General features: G+C 38.0%; 1 protein-coding gene across 1 annotated transcript in view; it reads left to right on the forward strand.

The window, feature by feature from the left end:
- EFL1 (elongation factor like GTPase 1) overlaps positions 1–21,755 on the forward strand; it is a 134,728-nt gene that overhangs the window by 39,877 nt on the left and 73,096 nt on the right. Inside the window, exon 15 of the mRNA XM_082850972.1 lies at positions 11,101–11,239. Within this exon, the coding sequence (XP_082707098.1) occupies positions 11,101–11,239 (139 nt within the window). The remainder of the gene's footprint in view (positions 1–11,100; positions 11,240–21,755) is intronic.

Below are 21,755 nucleotides of genomic sequence, written 5' to 3' on the forward strand. Positions count from 1 at the left end.
GCACATTCAGGTGAATCCACGTACTTCCTCTTGTGTTAATTCAGTACCATTTGGTAAATCTGTCTCGCTTAGTAGCATTTAGGAAATTAAACCAGTAAATGGACCAAGTTTTCAAACCTTATTTAGTTAATTATAAGGCTTTTCTGCTCAAGGCTAGAGGAAGGAACTGGTAAGAACAGATGTCATGTTGGAGCCAGCGCAATAGCAGATGTTCAAGAAATATAAAGATCCAAAAACTAGGTGGTACAGGCCAAAGGCATGGGCAGTGAGCAGGTGATAGGCAACAGTTTCTTGGCAGGCACATCCCAGAAATTGATCAGGAGGGTCTGAAAGTCAGTGAACAGCCAGCATCTAAATATGTCTGAGCCAAAGGGCAAGTAAGAAACCACAAGCTAGAGCCGTCAGAACATTTTTGGACATAAACAAGGTATATATGTAGTAAATAAATGATAAAGGTCATAGGATGAATGCCAGAGGTCCAGGGAGTCAGTCAGGATCAGCAAGAAGCAGTAAGTTAGGAGCTTCTAAGACGTGCAGCGTCACGAGCAGAAAAGCACGTGCTCCTCTCCTTGCAGGTTAACCAGGGGAGCTGCTGTATGAATGAGAGAAAGGGAGATGGCAGTTGACGGAAGTCTGTGCCGTCAGCTGCCTTGCTTTGAATGCTAATTCCATCAGTTTTAGCAGTCTGATCCTTGGACATTGCAGTGCTGAGTGGTGGCTAAGCAGTTCGTGCTAGTGTGTAACATGTTTGGATTTAGCAAGAAGGAGCGCAGCAGTTGGTGTGTATAGGGTTAGGTCTTATGGGAGGGAGAAAGTGCTGTGATGGCATGTATAAAAATCCATCGATGATCATCTTACCATCTTGGTTTACACATAATTGATAGTTTGTTATTTATCAGAAAGGGTGCTCTTGGTTAATTTTTTTCCTTTTTTACTCTCTAAACTGTCAAGAGGAGTAAGAAATCGTTATTTAGTGAAACACTGATTTATTGGGCATTAGAAATTCCACGAGCACTCCAGTTTGTCTTCTGTACGTAGTGTATCTTTGCTCTCGTGGGGCTCAGGATTGAAATCAACTGCTTATGTGTCAGATGACTAAAGCAGGAATGATAAAATGAACTGACAGCACGAATGACTCCTTATTTCAGTAATTGGATCCCCGTAAAACCTAATTTCAGCTACCTAAAAAAAAAAAAGTGAATATTTCAGACATATCCCTTCCTGGAATTTTGTGTTTATCCTTTGTATTATTTTTTTCTATCGCTGCATGTTACAGATGACCACAAATTTAGCAGCTTAAAACAATACATGTTTTCTCATCTCACAGTTTTGTTTTCGTTTTTTAATTGGTCCTGCCTTCCAGTGCAGCCCAGAGCAAAGCCACTCTGCCTTATCAAGCACACACTCTGTGTACTTTACTTAATCCTTACCACCATCATCACTCAACCATCCTGCCATGAGTTTAGTATTATTTTACTATTTTCTTTTTACAAATGAGAAACCGGAGACTCAAAGAGTTTAAAAAACTTGCCCAAAGTCACACAGCTAGGAAGTGGTGGGTCAGGGCTTTGAATTCATATCTGTGTGGCCCCCAAAGCCTGTGCTTTTTCCACTACACCAGTGGTTCTCAAAGTGTGATCCCAAGACAAGACCAGCAGTACCGGCATCTCCCGTGAACTTGTTAGAAGTGCAGATTCTCAGGCGCTGCTCCAGATCTACTGAAGAAGGCATTCTGGGGGGCTAGACCCAGGAATCTGTTTTTTTTTAATAATCCCTCCTGGTGATTTCCTTGCCTGTTCAAGTTTCAGAACCACTGCCTACCATTCTGCTTCCCCACCTGGCTGCTGCTTCTGTTCACATCTGACCAAGAATTTATAGATGACTTCTCTAGGGCTGGACATTACTATGTCTCTGGAGCAGAAATGTGCTGGCACACACACCCTTCCCCCAAACACATACACACACGTACTCGGTAACCAGAGTCTTTTTTTTTTTTTTTTTTTTTTGCGGTACGCAGGCCTCTCACTATTGTGGCCTCTCCCGTTGCGGAGCACAGGCTCCGGATGCACAGGCTCAGTGGCCATGGCTCACGGGCCCAGCCGCTCCGCGGCATGTGGGATCTTCCCGGACTGGGGCACGAACCCGTGTCGCCTGCATTGGCAGGCAGACTCTCAACCACTGCGCCACCAGCGAAGCCCCAGAGTCATTTTTAAAACTGCAGATATGATGTATCCCTTTCCTACTTAAAGTTCTTCAGTGTCTCCCCAATGCACTAAGGAGAAAGCCCAAACTCCTCAGTGTGGCTTTTGTGTGATGTATCCCTTACCTGTTTTCCAGCCTCCTGTCTACACAGACCTATTCATGTTTGCTACTCACATGAACTAGAAATGTTGTCATCACCTGGGAGCTTGTTAGAAATACAGAATCTCAGGCCCCACCCCAGAGCTGCTGAATCAAACTCTGCATTTTTTTTTTTAAACATCAACCTTAAGTTTATTTCTTTTTGAATTTTATTTTATCTATTTTTTTATACAGGAGGTTCTTATTAGTTATCCATTTTATACTTATTAGTGTATACATGTCAATCCCAATCTCCCAATACATCCCACCACCACCACCACCCACCCCCCTAGCCACTTTGTCCCCCTTGGTGTCCATACGTCTCTACATCTGTGTCTCTATTTCTGCCCTGCAAACCAGTTCATCTGTACCATTTTTCTAGGTTCCACATATATGCTTTAATATACGATATTTGTTTTTCTGTTTGACTTACTTCACTCTGTATGACACTCACTAGATCCATCCACGTCTCTACAGATGACCCAGTTTCATTCCTTTTTATGCTGAATAATATTTCATTGTGTATATGTACTACTTCTTCTTTATCCATTCGTCTGTCGATGGGCATTTAGGTTGCTTCCATGACCTGGCTATTGTAAATAGTGCTGCAATGAATATTGGGGTGCATGCGTGGTTTTGAATTATGGTTTTATCTGGGTATATGCACAGTAGTGGGATCGCTGGGACATATGGTAATTCTGTTCTGAGTTTTTAAGGAACCTCCATACTGTTCTCCATAGTGGCTGTATCAATTTACATTCCCACCAACAGTGCAAGAGGGTTCCCTTTTCTCCACACCCTCTCCAGCATTTGTTGTTTGTAGATTTTCTAATGATGGCCATTCTGATCGGTGTGAGGTGATACCTCATTGTAGTTTTGATTTGCATTTCTCTAATAATCAGTGATGTTGAGCAGCTTTTCATGTGCTTCTTGGCCATCTGTATGTCTTCTTTGGAGAACTGTCTACTTAGGTCTTCTGCCCATTTTTGGATTGGGTTGTTTGCTTTTTTAATATTGAGCTGCATGAGTTGTTTATATATTTTGGAGATTAATCCTTTGTTGATTCGTTTGCAAATATTTTCTCCCATTCTGAGGGTTGTCTTTTCATCTTGTTTGTAGTTTCCTTTGCTTTGCAAAAGCTGTTAATTTTCATTAGGTCCCATTTGTTTATTTTTGTTTTTATTTCCATTACTCTAGGAGGTGGATCAAAAAAGATCTTGCTGTGATTTATGTCAAAGAGTGTTCTTCCTATGTTTTCCTCTAAGAGTTTTAGAGTGTCTGGTCTTACGGTTAGGTCTCTAATCCATTTTGAGTCTATTTTTGTGTATGGTGTTAGGGAGTGTTCTACTTTCATTCTTTTACATGTAGCTGTCCAGTTTTCCCAGCACCACTTATTGAAGAGAATGTCTTTTCTCCATTGTATATCCTTGCCTCGTTTGTCATAGATTAGTTGACCATAGGTGCGTGGGTTTATCTCTGGGCTTTCTGTCCTGTTCCATTGATCTATATTTCTGGTTTTGTGCCAGTACCACATTGTCTTGATTACTGTAGCTTGTAGTATAGTCTGAATTCAGGGAATCTGATTCCTCCATCTCCGTTTTTTCCCTCAAGACTACTTTGGCTATTTGGGGTCTTTTGTGTCTCCATACAAATTTTAAGATTGTTTGTTCTAGTTCTGTAAAAAATGCCATTGGTCATTTGATAGGGATTGCATTGAATCTGTAGATTGCTTTGGGTAGTATAGTCATTTTCAAAATATTGATTCTTCCAATCCAAGAATATGGTGTATCTCTCCATCTGTTGGTATCATCTTTAATTTCTTTCATCAAGGTCTTATAGTTGTCTGCATACAGCTCTTTTATCTCCCTAGGTAGCTTTATTCCTAGGTATTTTATTCTAGGAATGCAAGAGATTTCTGTGCATTAATTTTGTATCCTGCAACTTTACCAAATTCGCTGATTAGCTCTAGTAGTTTTCTGGTGGCATCTTTAGGATTCTCTATGTATAGTATCATGTCATTTGCAAACAGTGACAGTTTTACTTCTTCTTTTCCAATTTGTACTCCTTTTATTTCTTCTTCTTCTCTGATTGCCATGGGTAGGACTTCCAAAACAAATAATAGTGGCGAGAGTGAAATCCTTGTCTTATTCCTGATCTTAGAGGAAATGCTTTCAGTTTTTCACCATTGAGAATGATGTTTGCTGTGGGTTTGTCGTATATGGCCTTTATTATGTTGAGGTAGGTTCTCTCTGTGCCCACTTTCTGGAGAGTTTTTATCATAAATGGGTGGTGAATTTTGTCAGAAGCTTTTCTGCATCTATTGAGATGATCACATGGTTTTTAAGATATTGTTAAAGATGGTGTATCACATTGATTGATTTGTGTGTATTGAAAAATCCTTGCATCCCTGGGATCAATCCCACTTGATCATGGTGTATGATCCTTTTAATGTGTTGTTGCATTCTGTCTGCTCGTATTTTGTTGAGAAGTTTTACATCTATATTCATCAGTGATATTGGTCTGTAATTTTCTTTTTTTGTAGTATCTTTGTCTGGTTTTGGTATCAGGGTGATGGTGGCCTCCTAGAATGAGTTTGGGAGTGTTCCTTCCTCTACAATTTTTTGGAAGAGTTTGAGAAGGATGGGTGTTAGATTGTCTCTAAATGTTTGATAGAATTCACCTGTGAAGCCATCTGGTCCTGGACATTTGTTTGTTGGAAGATATTTTTTTTTTTTTTTTTTTTTTTACAGTACGCGGGCCTCTCACTGTTGTGGTCTCTCCCGTTGCGGAGCACAGGCTCCGGACGCGCAGGCTCAGCGGCCATGGCTCACGGGCCCAGCCGCTCCGCGGCACGTGGGATCCTCCCGGACCGGGGCACGAACCCATGTCCCCTGCATCGACAAGCAGACTCTCAATCACTGCGCCACCAGGGAAGCCCTGTTGGAAGATTTTTAATCCCAGTTTTAATTTCATTGCTTGTGATTGGTCTGTTCATATTTTCTATTTCTTTCTGGTTCAGTCTTCGAAGGTTATAGCTTTCTAAGAATTTGTCCATTTCTTCCAGGTTGTCCATTTTATTGGCAAACAGTTGCTTGTAGTAGTCTCTTAGGATGCTTTGTGTTTCTGCAGTGTCTGTTGTAACTTCTCCTTTTTAATTTCTAATTTTATTGATTTGAGTCCTCTCCCTCTTTTTCTTGATGAGTCTGGCTAATGGTTTATCAATTTTGTTTATCTTCTCAAAGAACCAGCTTTTAGTTCTATTGATCTTTGCTATTGTTTTCTTTGTTTCTATTTCATTTATTTTTGCTCTGATCTTTATGATTTCTTTCCTTCTGCTAACTTTGGGTTTTGTTTGTTCTTCTTTCTCTAGTTCCTTTAGGTGTCAGGTTAGATTGTTTACTAGAGAATTTTCTAGTTTCTTGAGGTAGGCTTGTATAGCTATAAACTTCCGTCTTAGAACTGCTTTTGCTGCATCCCATAGGTTTTGGATCATCGTGTTTTCATTGTCATTTGTCTCTAGGTATTTTTTAATTTCCTCTTTGATTTCTTCAGTGATCTCTTGGTTATTTAGTAACGTATTGTTTCTCCTCCATGTGTTTGTGTTTTTTACGTTTTTTTCCCTGTAATTGATTTCTAATCTCATAGTGTTGTGGTCAGCAAAGATGCTTGATATGATCTCAATTTTTTAAAATTTATTGAGACTTGATTTGTGACCCAAGATGTGATCTATCCTGGAGATTGTTCCATGTGCACTTGAGAAGAAAAGTGTAATCTGCTGTTTTTGGATGGAACGTCCTATAAATATCAATTAAATCTGTCTGGTCTGTTGTGTCATTTAAAACATGTGTTTCCTTATTAATTTCCTGTTTGGATGATCTGTTCATTGGTGTAAGTGAGGTGTTAAAGTCCCCCACTATTATGTTACTGTTGATTTCCTCTTTTATAGCTGTTAGCAGTTGCCTTATGTATTGAGGTGTTCCTGTGTTAGGTGCATATATATTTATAATTGTTATATCTTCTTCTTGGATTGATCCTTTGATCGTTATGTAGTGTCCTTCCTCGTCTCTTGTAACATTCTTTATTTTAAAGTCTATTTTATCTGATATGAGTATTGCTACTCCAGCTTTCTTTTGATTTCCTTTTGCATGGAATATCTTTTTCCATCCCCTCACTTTCAGTCTGTATGTGTCTCTAGGTCTGAAGTGGGTCTCTTGTAGACAGCATATATATGGGTCTTTTTTTTGTATCCATTCAGCAAGCCTGTGTCTTTTGGTTGGAGCATTTAATCACATTTAAGGTAATCATCGATATGTATGTTCCTATGACCATTTTCTTAATTGTTATGGGTTTGTGTTTGTAGGTCCTTTTCTTCTGTTGTGTTTCCCACTTAGAGAAGTTGCTTCAGCATTTGTTGTAGAGCTGGTTTGGTGGTGCTGAATTCTCTTAGCTTTTGCTTGTCTGTAAAGCTTTTGATTTCTCCATCGAATCTGAATGAGATCCTTGCCAGGTAGAGTAATCTTGGTTGTAGGTTCTTCCCTTTCGTCACTTTAAATATGTCATGGCACTCCCTTCTGGCTCATAGAGTTTCTGCTGAGAAATCACCTGTTAACCTTACAGAGTTCCCTTGTATGCTATTTGTCATTTTTCCCTTGTTGCTTTCAGTAACTTTTCTTTGTGTTTAATTTTTGCCAGTTTGATTACTATGTATCTCGGCATTTTTATCCTTGGGTTTATCCTGCCTGGGAGTCTCCGCGCTCCCTGGACTTGGGTGGCTATTTGCTTTCCCGTGTTAGGGAAGTTTTCGACTATAATCTCTTCAAATATTTTCTCGGGTCCTTTTTCTGTCTCTTCTCCTTCTGGGACGCCTATAATGTGAATGTTGTTCCATTTAATGTTGTCCCAGAGGTCTCTTAGTCTGTCTTCAGTTCTTTTCATTCTTTTTTCTTTATTCTGTTCCACAGCAGTGAATTCCACCATTCTGTCTTCCAGGTCACTTATCTGTTCTTCCGCCTCGGTTATTCTGCTATTGATTCCTTCTCGTGTATTTTTCATTTCAGTTATTGTATTGTTCATCTCTGTTTGTTCTTTAGTTCTTCTAGGTCTTTGTTAAACATTTCTTGCATCTTTTCTATCTCTGCCTCCATTCTTTTTCTGAGGTCCTGGATCGTCTTCACTGTCATTATTCTGAATTCTTTTTCTAGAAGGTTGCCTATCTCCACTTCATTTAGTTGTTTTTCTGGGGTTTTATCTTGTTCCTTCAGGTGGTACAAAGTTCTCTGTCTTTTCATCTTGTCTATCTTTCTGTGAATGTGGTTTTCCTTCCACAGGCTGCAGAATTGTAGTTCTCTTGCTTCTGCTCTCTCATCTCACAGTTTCTGTGGATTAGGATTCCAAGTACAGCTTACCTAGTCCTGCTTAGGGTCTCACAAAGCTGCAGTGAGAATGTTGACTGAGTTGTATTCTCATCTGGAGGCTTAGCTGGGGAAGTATCTGCCTCCAGACTTCCTTAGGTTGTTGGCAGGATTCATATCCTTGTAACTGTGCGCCTGAGGGCCCCAGATTCTTTTGGCTGCTGTCAGCTCCTAGAGCTCCCTGCAGTTTCCTGTCATGTGGACTCTTCCAGCCTGGATGCTTGCTTCGTCAGGCCCGAGAGGAGACTGTACAGTGAATTTACTGGCAAGACAGAGTCTTGTGTGACCTGAGGTCATCGTGGGAGTGACATCCCATCACCTTTGCCATATTCCCTTGGTGAGAAGCAAGTCACAGGCCCCACTCACACTGAGGGGGAAGGGATTGCACAAGGAGGTGAACAGCAGGAGGCAGGGATAATAGGAGGACCGCCTTTAGTCTGTCTGCTCCATCCTTCTGTTGCTTTTCCCTATAGTTTTACAACCTGTGTGTGCATTACTAAAGAATATCCTGTTTGTGTACTTTGTTTAAATGGAATCTTACTGTAGTTATTCTCCAGTTTGCTTTTGAACTTAACATTGTGCGGTAAATTTATGTTGATGCTTATCCTGTAGTTCATTTATTTTTCACTGCTGCATTGTATTTCATTATAGAAATATTTATCCATTTTCCTTTCAGTATGTATTTCGGCTGCTTTCCTTTTGTGCTAATCGAAACAATGCTACATTGAATATTTTTGTACATCTTCCTTGTGCATATTTGCAAAAAATTCAAGGTAATATGCCTGTAGTGGAATTGCCTGTGTGTATCTTCAGCTTAACTGGATAATTCCAAATTGTCTTCCAAAGTAGTTCTGACCTACACTCCCAGCAGCAGTGTTTAACAGTGCCAGTTATTCCACGTCCTCTCTAAAATTCGGTATTGTCAGACTTTTAATTTTTGCTAATCAGATGGGTACGATATGGTGTTTTGTTATGGTTTCAATGTACATTTTCCTTATTACTCTTTTAACATGTTTAGTGGTCATTTTTGTTTTCCTTATGAAGGTATCTCTTTGGGTCATTTGCATAATTTTCTGTTGTACAATATATACTTTTTAATATTGGCTTTTATATATTCTGTATATTAATTTTGTATATTCTTTTGTGTATTCTGAACACTAATTCCTTGTCATTTTTAAGTTTTGCAAATTACTTCTTCAGTTTGGGACTTGTCACACTTCTTATTTAGTGTCTTTCAGTAGACAGTAGTTCTTAATTTTAATGTAGTTGAATTCATCAGTCTTTCCCATTATGGGTTTTATTTTTTGTAACTTGTTTAAGAAAATTAAAATTATGACTACACTGAAGACACAAAATTTTCTGTTTTCTTCTAAAGTTTAATGTTTGCCTTTCATGTTTAAATGTTTAAGTCAGTGTTTGTATTATATATGGTATGAAGAAGGGATCCAATTTGATTTTTGTCTGCATACAAATAACCAGTTGTTCCAACACCATTAATTGAATAATTCTATCTTTACCCACTAATCCTCTTTGTCAATTCTGTAATAAATCAAATTTCACATGTACATTGGTCTGTTTCTGGAGTATTAGACTTCATCTTTTCTGTTTGTCTGTCACTGTCTCTATTCAGTGTTGTCTTCTTTTCTACATGTTTTGACATCTAAAAGGCCAAATTCCTCTACCTTGTTTTTCTTTGTATCTCGTTTATTCCTAACTCTCTACTCTTCTCTATAAACTTTACAGTCATCTTGTCAGGTTCCATGAAAAGTCCTGTGGAGACTTTGGTATTGATTTAAATCAGTACATGTATGGCACTCGTCAGCATTTTGCAATGCTGAATCTTTCTATCCATGAATGTATTAGGTATAGCTCTTCACTTATTTAGGTCATTTTAAATGTTTTTATTAAAGTTTTATCATTTACTCTATAAAAATCTTTAATCACTTTTGTTACTAATTCCTAGCTCTCTTATATTTTGCTGATATTGTAAAAGTTACTGTTTTAAAAATATATATTTTTATTTATTTATTTATTTTTAAATATTTATATATTTATTTATATATTTATTTATAGACATACAGTTAATTAAGTTTTGTATATTGGTCTGCGGCCATCTTGCTAAATTGTCTTAGTAATTATAATTTATCTGTAGTTTGCTTTAAGTGAATGATCATACTGTCTATGAATAATTCTGTTTCTTCCAATTTGATCCTTACATTTTAAATTTCTTCCACCTTATCTTTAGAGCTCCCCTACAGAGTTGTCACTGAGTCAGAACATGTACATTTAAATGTATCAGGTGCCTGAAAGGTCATCATTTTCATGAAGTTTCCAGGTCTACCCTAACACATTATCTTCTCCCTCCTCTGAGATTTCATGAATTTACTTGCCTGTACTGCTTTTGTGTCACTCACTCTAGGTTTGCAGTGGTAATTATCTTTGTATATGTTATGTCTCGGACGTTTTATTCTCCTCCTGGCACTGGCACAGTGCCTTGGGCCTTTCGGTATCAAAGATAAGTTGGTTCCTTGGTTGAAATGCTTTCAGGGCACTTGCACTTATATGGAGATCACTGAATAATTCGAGACAATATCTTGAATAATTTGAGACAGTATCTCCATAAGAATAAATGTGATGTAGGGGGAGTTCATAAATCTCTTATCCCTGTAGCATATCTTTGCATGTGAGTGTGCTGTGTCTTCTCATGAGTCCCTAATATTTCACAGCATGCTCTCTTCCAGATGAACAGTGTAGGATATAATATCAGTAGCAGTTGTTTGGCCATTACATGGCATGTTTATTACGTCTAACTGCCCGTCCAGGGTTACTCATTTTCATCTTGCTCAGCATTAGCACCAGCCCTTGTTGAATGCTTAAAGGATATTATAATAAGATTATAATTGACATGACATTATAATAATATTATTACGATTTTAAGTGGTAATAGTAATGATGAGCGTTGAAATAATAGCATAGTGGTCTCCAAAACTGGTGTTTGACATGGTTCATGTAAATACTAGCAAAGGGCTATGGGGATTTTTGTTTGTTAGTTAATGTGGTGCTACCAGGTCACAACAGAATTTATATTACTTAGCCATAAAGCTTATGATTATGTGGAATTCTTGACAATTTTTGAATATTTGAGAGGTTTCACTATTTCAGAATTTATTCATAAACTGAGACTTATTTTTGTATCATGCCATTTCAGATTTACATGTTTCAGGTTTACATGCAATATGACTGCACTATATCTTACTTTTGAATAAAGTAACTTTGTAGGTATTAACTAATCTTTTCATTTGATGCCTTCTAACTTATCTTCCTTTATTTATTTTACTTTTTTGCCTAGGTGCCATTAGGCTTCTCAGCTCCATTAGATGACCTTCCCCCGGTCCCCCACATGGCATGCTGTACCCTGGAAAACCTGTATCTTCTGATGGGAAGGGAACTGGAAGATCTAGAGAAGGTACCTCCAGGAAATGTGCTAGGTAGGGTGGTGCTATGTATTATATCTGTAGTCCGTTCTGAGAGATTACCTGTCATACAAACTAAGTGAAGTCTTCAAAGGAAATGGCTTTGACCTCGTTTTTTGGTTTGTTTATTTTTGTCCGGTGTCCTTAGGCTTTAACTTAGTGCATTTGAGTAATTAGCATACATAACAATAGCTTGCTGTAAATTATGGTAGTTCTGCTTTAAAAAAAGTAATCTGTGAATGCTCTGTCCTAAGCTGGGGTTCTATTTGGGAGCAAGAAGGAGAATTCCTGCTCACATTAAAGTCAGTCTAGATGAACAAGACACTTCTGGTTCTAAATTATCGGAAACTATTCTGATGTAGAGGTCTATTTTCTCGCAATATTTTTTATCCATTGAATGTTGCTTTATATTATATATCCATAAGTACTCCTCCTTATCTCCATAATGTTTATTACTTGCTTGGCTTCTGCTCTTTGTGTGCAGAATTCACATTTTAAGGTCCTTAGTGCAATCCTAAAGACTTAGCCTCAGGAATTTCCCTTGGATCATCACAGGAACCTGAGTGTGTTGTGGAATGTTGTATCCCATTCTGAACCCTTAGGGTCCTTATCAGCTATAGAGCTATTTATTGGGTGATTGCTTGGGCTGGGGATTCTTTTTATGTTTTAGAGAAATGATCTAGACTACTGGTCCAGAACAGCTGGATTTTGTCCACTTCAGTCCAGGAAATATGCCAAAGCATTTTGACGCTCCCTTGCTGAGACACATTCTTTTTTAAACTTTTTCATTCCTTTTCTGCTGTTGTTTTGTGCTTTTCGTATGAAATTAGTAGAATTCCTAGCTTCTCATCAGTATTGCCCATTCTTTTCACCCCTTTGGAAAATGCTATTGAACCTTAACAATTGATATAAGTTTATGACCTTCCGTAGCCAGAAAAATATTTTATCAGGAAGGACATGGGAAGATGAATGGAAAACACCCTAGTTTTGTTTATAAGCCTTCCTTGGGATTACTGTATTTCTCTTGATTCAATTAATTTTGTTTCTTAAATGGAAGGTGACGTGGAAGATCTCTTAACACAATGTTCAAGTGAAAGAAAAGGTATTGAATAAAGGGTTGAGTGAATGGTTTTTATAATATCCCCTCCAGTTAAGGCTCATTGTTTGTGCTCTTTCCCCAGTAGAGGTTAGGAGCTTGACATGCAACAGTTCTGGTTTCCTTCTTTCTGTTTCTAGATTTCCATATGCTGTTCAGGACTGAGGTCAGCTAGGTTATAAGTAGGGAAACCATCTCTCTTTCATCTGCCTCCTAAGGCAGCCCTTAACGCTGCCATCTGCTACAGGAGACCTACTACAAGTTAAAACTGTCTTCGTCTTGGAGAAAAGAGACATGCCTCATTCTCTTTTACTGACCTTTTAAAACATTTTGAGGGGCTTCCCTGGTGGCGCAGTGGTTGAGAGTCCGCCTGCCGATGCAGGGGACACGGGTTCGTGCCCCGGTCCGGGAAGATCCCACATGCCGCAGAGCGGCTGGGCCCGTGAGCCATGGCTGCTGAGCCTGCGTGTCCGGGGCCTGTGCTCCGCAACAGGAGAGGCCACAACAGTGAGAGGCCCACGTACCGCAAGGAAAAAAAAAACATTTTGGGGTGGTGCTACGAGCTAGGGTGGTGGAGGTGATTAAACATTCATTTACCAAATTCAGTGATAAAAAAAAAATATAGATGGACACCCAACTTTGGGACAAAATGGATTAAGGAGAAAAGCCAGATTTATTTTGTTTAAGAATTAGGATTGTATTTAGCTGCAGGTAACCAAAAAACCAACTGCATAGTCTTAAACTTCACTCAGTAGGAAGTTTAAGATAGAGGACAGAGAGTTGAGGGCTGATGGGATGGTTCTCCTATGTCATCAGGGAGCCAGGTTCCTTGTCTTTGCCTGTTTGCAATCCTCAGCGTGTGGCTTTTGTCCCCATGGAACCTAGGTGGCTCCTGCATCTCCAGGAATCACATCAACATTCCTGGCAGGAAGAGGGCACAAGGGCCAAAGGCCTTCTCATAGCACTGATGTTTTTATTTGGGAAGAAATGCCCTCTTAGTGACCAATGTATATATCCTCATTTCTTTGTAATTTTGTCATATGGTCACCCCTAGCTGCAATGGAGGCCAAGGATTGAGTCTCTTATAGTCTCTACAATTAAGGCAAGGGATATTGGGGTTGTGAATGGCTTTTGAATAGCCAGTCCATACTGTCAGCCACATTTCCTCCACATTGCCCTGGTGTTGCCTGAGGCCCCTTCATTAAGGTTCTGTTTCTTTACATTAAGGAGGAAGATAGTCTTCCAGAATGATTATAAATGTAACATTGAAGGGGTTGGAATCCAGCCAACCACGTTGACTTACCTTCTGAATTGAAGCAGATAGTAATTGTTTTCCTTCTATTAATCCAAATCTAATGGAGCCCCATGCCTGACTAGAGAACATGAGTATACCAAAATTCTGGTCATAGTTTTGCCACTAACTAGTTATATGGCCTCAGGCCAACTGTATAACCTTTCTGGTCCTCAGTTTTGCCACATGATTTGGACTAGAGTAATTTTTACCAACATTTCTAATAGTAAAAATAGAACAGCTACTTTAATTTCTTTTTCTTAGAAGACTATTTATGGACTCCCAGGGCTTTTGTTATATTTATCATATATTCTAAACTTTAAGGACAGAACATTAAATAGCATTGTATGGATACATTTTATTGCTGTAGCTGTAAAATATAAACAAAATCATATTTTGTACATCTTGTTTGTAAAATACATGCATACAAATGTAAAAATAAAGTACAAACAAAATTCAAGTTTAAAATTGCCATTATATTATGGCAGGTTGACATTTCAGTGAGCATGGAGTAAGATACAAATTCTTAGTACTTTTGTCATGAAAATCTTCCCTGGTTTATGTCAGTATACCACTGGTTGAAAAAGTCCTGAACTAGATTATCTCCAGGGTTCCCTCAGGCTTTAACTTTTCAGACTTGTGTTTTTTAGAGAAAAATCTTATTTTAGTTATTAGGATATTTCCCTTCCTAGTATTTCTTAGAAGGAACAGTACATTTTTGATATGGTTACTTGGTTGGGTTGAGAACCCATTTCAATAGCTCTATCAGAACATCTTGAACTCGTTACTAGCCTGAGAGTCAGAATTACCTTTTGTAAGGCGAATTTCACTTGTTTATTGATTAAAAAACTGGAGCATATGTAGCAGCAGTAGCAGTTTCATAAGCCAGGTGTTTAATAAAAGCAACCTTTCAAAGCTAGGAGTAAGTTTAAGGCAGGACAGAGGAAAAGGCCAAGAATTCTGGTACGCTAAGAGGTAAGCAGCAGACAGAACAAGAGAAAGCTAATTGCCAGCAGGGGCAACACATGCTGGGATTCTAGCTCTCAAGCTTCTGTGTTTAAGGCAGGACAGAGGAAAAGGCCAAGAATTCTGGTACGCTAAGAGGTGAGCAGCAAACAGAACAAGAGAAAGCTAACTGCCAGCAGGGGCAGCACATGCTGGGATTCTAGCTCTCAAGCTTCTGTGTCAGCACTGTTGTTGTTTACTTAAAACAGGTTTGTCTTCCTGTGGCAGGGGTTGGGCAGCGGGTGAATGGAAAGAATAAGTTGAGTGGCTGAAGGTGGTTGAATTAATCTACTTGTTCCAATTACCTGTTGCTGCATAATAAACCACCCAAAGCCTAGTGGCTTAAAACAAAGGCACTTGTAAATTTTTCATGAATCTGCAGTTTGGACATGGTTTGGTGGGACAGCTTGTCTCTGTGCCACATGGTATCGGTTGAAGTGCTCAAAGCTTGGGCGCTACAGTTATGTGAAGGCTCTTTTCACTCACTTGTCTGCTGTTTGATGCTGGTTGTCGGCTGGGACCTTTTCTGGAAGTGGAACTGGGGCTGGAGCATGTGGCCGCCTGGCTTCCTCACAGCATGGTGGCTGGGTTCTGCAGGTGAGCATCCCAATAGGGAGAGCCAGGAGGGAGCTGTATCAACTTTTATGACCCAGCCTCTAAAGCCTTCAGTCTCATTTCCGCCACCTTCTCTTTATTAAGAAGTGAGAGTCGCTAAGACTGGTCCATATCAAAGAGAGAGCACTAACTCCACCTTTGATGGGAGATATGTCAAGGAATTTGTGGACATGTTTTCAGATGACCACACCACTAATCATAGATAATTTCTTGTTTCCTTTTGTATTTTAGCAGGCCCGTGGTAGGACACATATTGCAAATTAAGACATAGCGATTTTCATCGTGATCAGGCAGGCCTGTAAACTTCTTTTTTACTCTTCCTAACTTAGATAAAAAGTTACAATTCTCATTTTAATAACAAAATAGTAGAGTGATATGACCAATACCCATATGCTTTTCATCAGAAACGATACCAAGTCAGATTTATCAGGTGCAGATGAAAATTTTTGTTGGAGAGGGAAATGAAAACATTATATGGCATTCTTGAACAAGTCAGTGTATATAGTCAAAGTCTAAAGGAAAGTTCCTTTACTGGCACTTGAAAAATGCAGATTTCACACTTAAACTCAGCTATAACTCACTTGGAATGCTTACACCGACTAAGTGTGGTTAGATTTTATGGTCTGGAAATAGTCAATTTAAAGTTTAAAATCATTTAATTCCAACCTGATGTTTGAAAAGTTGGTATAGATGGGACCAGAGAAACCTTACTGTGTTGAACACACAATAGTCTTTTGTTCAGTTCTCTACTGAGAATTTCTCTAAAAATAAATGTTTGCTACAGGCTCCTATTAAAATGTGAGGGGAAATTGAATTAGGATTCCAAATCTTTAGCCTTTTCTTACACACTTTTAGATCTCTTCCATATGGTTAAATCTTTAAAAATTTCAGGGGCATATTCTAAGAGGAAACATGATATTGCTCTTTTTGCAACATGAAGAAAATAATAAATGTTAATTAGCCTTTTCCTGAAATGGTTTTAGTTTTGCCATGGTTGGTTGCTGGGTTGATAGGAAATCAGTGTGGATTAAATGGAGAGAGTTTATGTGTTGTCCTTAGTCATGTGGGGTGACTGAAGAGGCAGAAGCCATTGAAGGGTTTTACTAGCAGATTTGATTTGATTATTTCAAGGGAAAGCTCAACGGTTTGTGACTCTTAAGCCTTTGCAGTACATTTGTAATACTTTAAATTCACTTACTAGTGAATTTCTTTTAAATATACCTTACCATCAACATTTCCACTTGGAAAGACTCTGTTTTAATCAATAAATAACCAGCAGCCTTGCTAGGCATTTCTTAGTATTAATAGTTCCAACTGATTTTAGTAAGTTTTCTTTGCAGATGTAATGAATTTGTTCTCCTGTTTCCTAAGAGTTATGTATCTTATTTCTTTTTATTTTTATTGCCTATAAAAGTATGATAAATAATAGTTATAGCTGCTGTTCTATCTTGTTACTTCCTGACTTTAATGAAGATATTTCTAGTATTTTAGTTTCAGGTTTGCTGATACCTATTGATTCATATCTCTTAATCATGCTAGGAAAGTTTTGGGTTTTTTTAAAAATCAGGAATAGATACTTAATTTTTATTGATACATTCTCAGCCTCTGAAGACAAGTTTATAGAGCTTTTCTCCTTGCTATATAATTGATATCATGAATTATATTTATTTCCTGGTTATTAAGATGTCCTTGTGTTTCTGGAAAAAACAATACTTGAACATTTTCATATTTTCTCCATGCACTGTTAGATTCAATTTTCTAGTATTTCATCCAGACTTTTCTTGTATTATTAATAAAATTGACATTAGTTTCTTGGTGTCATGGTAGTTCCAAAATGGGAAGCTTCCATCTTTTCTACCCTCTAGAGCTGCACTGTCCAATTGGTAGCCATTAGCCTTATGCCATTATTTAAATAGATTAGAATCAGATAACATTAAAAAAAGTTTACTTCGGGGCTTCCCTGGTGGCGCAGTGGTTGAGAGTCCACCTGCCGATGCAGGGGACACGGGTTCGTGCCCCGGTCCGGGAAGATCCCACATGCCGCGGAGCGACTGGGCCCGTGAGCCATGGCCACTGAGCCTGTGTGTCCGGAGCCTGTGCTCCGCAACGGGAGAGGCCACAACAGTGAGAGGCCCGTGTACAGCAAAAAAAAAAAAAAAAGAGTGGTGTCTTATTCTTTTTATAGTATAGGAATTCCTGTAAACATTTTAGTGTTTCTATGAGATTTGATCTGGATAGTTTTTATGATGAAAATAAAGTATCCTCCTGTTTCTGTTTACTAGGTTAATTTTTTAAATGTGGATAGATATTGAGATTTATCACGTGGTGTTTTCCACACCTTTCAGGTGGTATATGTTTTTCTCTTTTGACCCACTTATATTGTGAATCACATTAACACGTTTCCTAATATCAAACCAGCTTTATATTCCTGGAATAAACTATTTGATGGGTATATTTCAATATGTTAATAGAGCAGTGAATTCAATTTGCTAGTAGTTTTTCTGTAAAGTGTTTATAGTATTTGTAAGTTTGCGTGATCTATAGTTTTTTGTATATTTTATATTTGTGGAATTTAGATATCAGCTTTCTACTAGCTGCATGAAGAAATAACAAATTAGGGGATATTTTCATTGCTTCTTGTTTTGCAGAACAGTTTAAATGACACAGGAATTTTCTGGCCCTTAAGAAATTTGATTAACACCATGAAAGCAACTATACCTGGTTGGTTGTAGGTTTTGATTTGATAATGTTACCAATTGTTATTGTCCCTTTTTTATTCAAAAGAGTTGGGTCATTGTTTTTCAAATGAAACTATTTATAGCCTAAATCTTACTTATAACTTTGGCTGGATTTCTTTAGTTTTATATGCATTATTCTTTTTATCGTTACATTTTTATACACACTCTAATATCAACACTTTTCAACCAGTGTACTGCAGTTGCACTTAAATGTGACAAGCTGATGATCCGTTTAGTCCTTAAGGCAGCTGAGCAGGTTATGGAATAGCTGGAGCCCTCTTGTCTGTTACCTAAGATCGAATTGTTACCATTTGCTTTAGTAAAATGCTTATTTTAAGATCTGTCTGTTGAATCCTCATTTTCACTCACTGGAGTAACTGGCTAAAACTACATAACTTCTTTTGAATAGATAGACTAATACAGCTTCATAACCTAAGAATTGACTATTAGTAAGCTTATTGCCACTCTAGATATTATATGAGAACAAATGATTATGTGATGGGAATTTTTTTTCCCTTCCATCTCCAAATATGATAGTCCTCTTTTACTCTTAAATGGCACTTATAAAATAGAGACCAGCTTGTCAGAGGAAACAAAGAAAGAGGTAATTGAAACAGTTTTTGCTGAAGTTTTTCAGTTGAAGAAAGGTGCGACATGGGTTAATGGTTTGAAGGAGTGGTTGGGTCAAGGCAAAGAGAGAGGGAAAGAGTGTGTGTGTGTGTGTGTGTGTGTGTGTGTGTGTGTGTGTGTGTGTGTATAATAGAGTTTGATAATAGTTGTTTTTCAGAGAGAAAAAGAGGTAGTGAAAGGGGAAAGATGAGGGATGCAGTGAAATGTTCAAATGGTTAGTGGTATATAGAATATAACCTCTCTCAACTCAACAGTATAAAAAACATGGTCGGCTGGTGAGAGTAAAGAAGGCTTGGGAGGGAATAAGATTTTGAAGATGTGATAATGCATGGAGAAACCATAGTGAGCAGTTGCTAGCAGATCATCAGGTTGTACCTTGACTAAAATAAATGGGATTGCAGTGAGGCTTTGGGAAGACATGGAGATGGGAAGTCCAGTGAGTATTGCTCAGACGTGGAAATATAAGATTGTCTTGAGTCGACTGCCCGTCGTAGAGGGACTGTATATTGGCTATTGTTAGACATTTTGCAGCTGCCCCAGGTCTAAACGTGGAAGAAATAACCACTGAGACCTGGTTGGCCGGGAGGGGGCAGGCTCACCTGTCACTGAGCCACCTCATATAAACTCAGCTTATAGGCTTGTTGCAGTTTCCTCACTTCCTCACTATTGTATTTCAGATACAATAGTTGAAAAAGTGAACAGTTGTATTTAGAACTTACACATAATAGTAAACGTACTACAGGTCATATTCCATTTCAAGTGATATTGGAATCACACTTGTGAGTTGAATAATTATTTGTATAATGGTCATGCCAGCACTGGGGAGGCCAGAGCCTGGAATTTAGCTAAACTCATAAGACACTGACAGATCAAATGTCAGATATAGGAAGCTGAAAGAGTAGGTGGTAATGGATAAAGCAGAGGTCAAGTTTAAGAAGCTGATGGTGAGACCTTTGACCTCTTTTCTTAGAATTTTTAATGCATGACAGAATGGGGAAATAATTTGACTTCTATAAATGGTTAAATGAAATTTGGGAAGCAGTCCTTGATGATTCTCACAATAGTCTTGTTGACAAGGCCAAATTTGGTTTTATCCAGCTGACGACTGACTGTCAAGATACTCTCTTATACCCCCTAAATTGATACCATCCATTGGAGTACAACTTGGCATTGTATATCAAGAGTTTTAAAGATAATTATATCTTGAAAAATAATCATATCCTTTGACCCAAAAGTGCTACCTTTAGGGATTGATTCAGAGGGAAATAATTAATATTGTACACAAAGATTTGGCTGTGAAGATATTTATTATAATCTTGGGGGAGAGGGTAAATGGTTAAATGGAATTTTTAAAAATTTTTCCAAAAAGAAAGGTATTTCTGCAAAGACTATGAAGGTGGTTTGAAGGAAGCTGAGTGATAACAGTAACTATGGATTTTGAGTGGTGGCAGTAATTAAGAAGGTTCGACATCTCTTTTGGTCTTTTCAGAAAAGATGAAGTATGTGGTTTAGAGGAAGGTGTGATGTTGGAGGGAGAAACATGTTTCTAGTATGACCTAAAATGTGGCAGACCCATTAGATGTGAAAGTAATCAAGGAAATGCATGTATTTTAAAATCATGAGATATTGTTTTATAACAGTTAGAATGGTGGAATTCTTAAAATCTGGCAGTATCCTGTGTTGTAGGGATGGAGCAGTGGAAACATTTATAAACTGTTGATGTAAATTGTTAATTGGTACACCACTTTGAAGAATAGGTGACCGCAAGACACAGCAATTCCACTTTTAGGAATATATCTTAGAGAAACTTTTAAATCTTGCAACCAAGGAAACACGTACAGGAATTTTCATAATAGCACTAATTACGATAGCAAAAAAATGGGGGGAGGGGAACAACCTAATTATCCATTGACAGAAGAATGGATAAGTAAATTATGGTGCAGTCATAAAGTAGAATATTATACATGGATGAAAATGAACTACACTATAAATATCAACTTGGGTCAGTCTCACAAATAGTGCATTTTAAAAACAAGCCAGTTGTCAACCATTTATGTAAAGGTTAAAAACATGTAAATATTGTATATTGTTTAGAAGCAGATACATATATAATAAAAAAAATACATGAAAAGATAAACAGCAAGTTCAACAGAGTAGTTCCCTTGAGAGAGGATGTGATTGGAAGGGGTAAAAACTATTGGTAATATTCTCTTTCGTCAGGTGAATAGTGAGCCTATATTGTCTGTTTTATTTTTCTTTTTACCTTTTTTATACCTGAAATATCATCTAATTTATTATTTTTTTTGAGTCAGAAGGGAAGACCATGTTAGTATCTTTCTTTGACACCATTGGTGCTGTTTTATAGAATTTATCCTGTTGAATTGAGTGGAGAAGTACGAAGTATATGGATTGGAAATAGGATACTCTGGGTTAAAATTCCAGCTGAGCAACTCTTTAGCTTTGTAGCTTTGGGCGAGGTACTTACTGTGATCTTTCACTTCATCTTGCAGATGAGGATAATGGGAAGCAACAGGATGATGCCTCTTATTTTGCTTCAGAAAATATCAAAAGGCAACAGGTTAATTAAGCAGCATGGTTATTACCATTGATTTCCATGGGAAATATTATCATTAATTAATTGACTGCCAGTTGTCACACTTGTTAAGAAAATAAATCATAAGAGAAGCACATAATTGTTAAGATTAAAGAACACTTTTCTAATTTAGCATGTCACTTATTTAAATGTAACTCTTTTGATCTAATTGAAAAATTCAAGTTGGCCGCCATAAACATTCTGGGGAAAGTACTCTGTTGTTCTTATGAAGTCTGTCTGAAAAATGTCTTCCAAAAAATGTAGGTAGAGAAGAAATCAGATGCTTTGGCTCTTACTGAAACTACTTCTCTGACTCTCCCTCTCATCCTTAGTTATTCAGAGTTAACAAAGAATCAAAACTTCTGGTAACCTCTTCAAGAGAAAGCTTGAGCTAAGTAGAGATGATAGAAGGAATCAGTTTCCCGGAGAAGCAAGGCAGAAAGGGTGAATTCTTGAAACTTCTGAATTGCCAACATGGATGCTAGAACTCCATTCCATTTGGGTCGGAGTCTGACTCCAGAAGTGTATGTTAGAGGAGGAGAGTGGCTGAGGCAGAAGGCGGT

The sequence above is a fragment of the Leucopleurus acutus genome, assembly GCF_964270905.1.
Source record: "Leucopleurus acutus genome assembly, chromosome: 1".
NCBI classification, from domain to species: domain Eukaryota; kingdom Metazoa; phylum Chordata; class Mammalia; order Artiodactyla; family Delphinidae; genus Leucopleurus; species Leucopleurus acutus.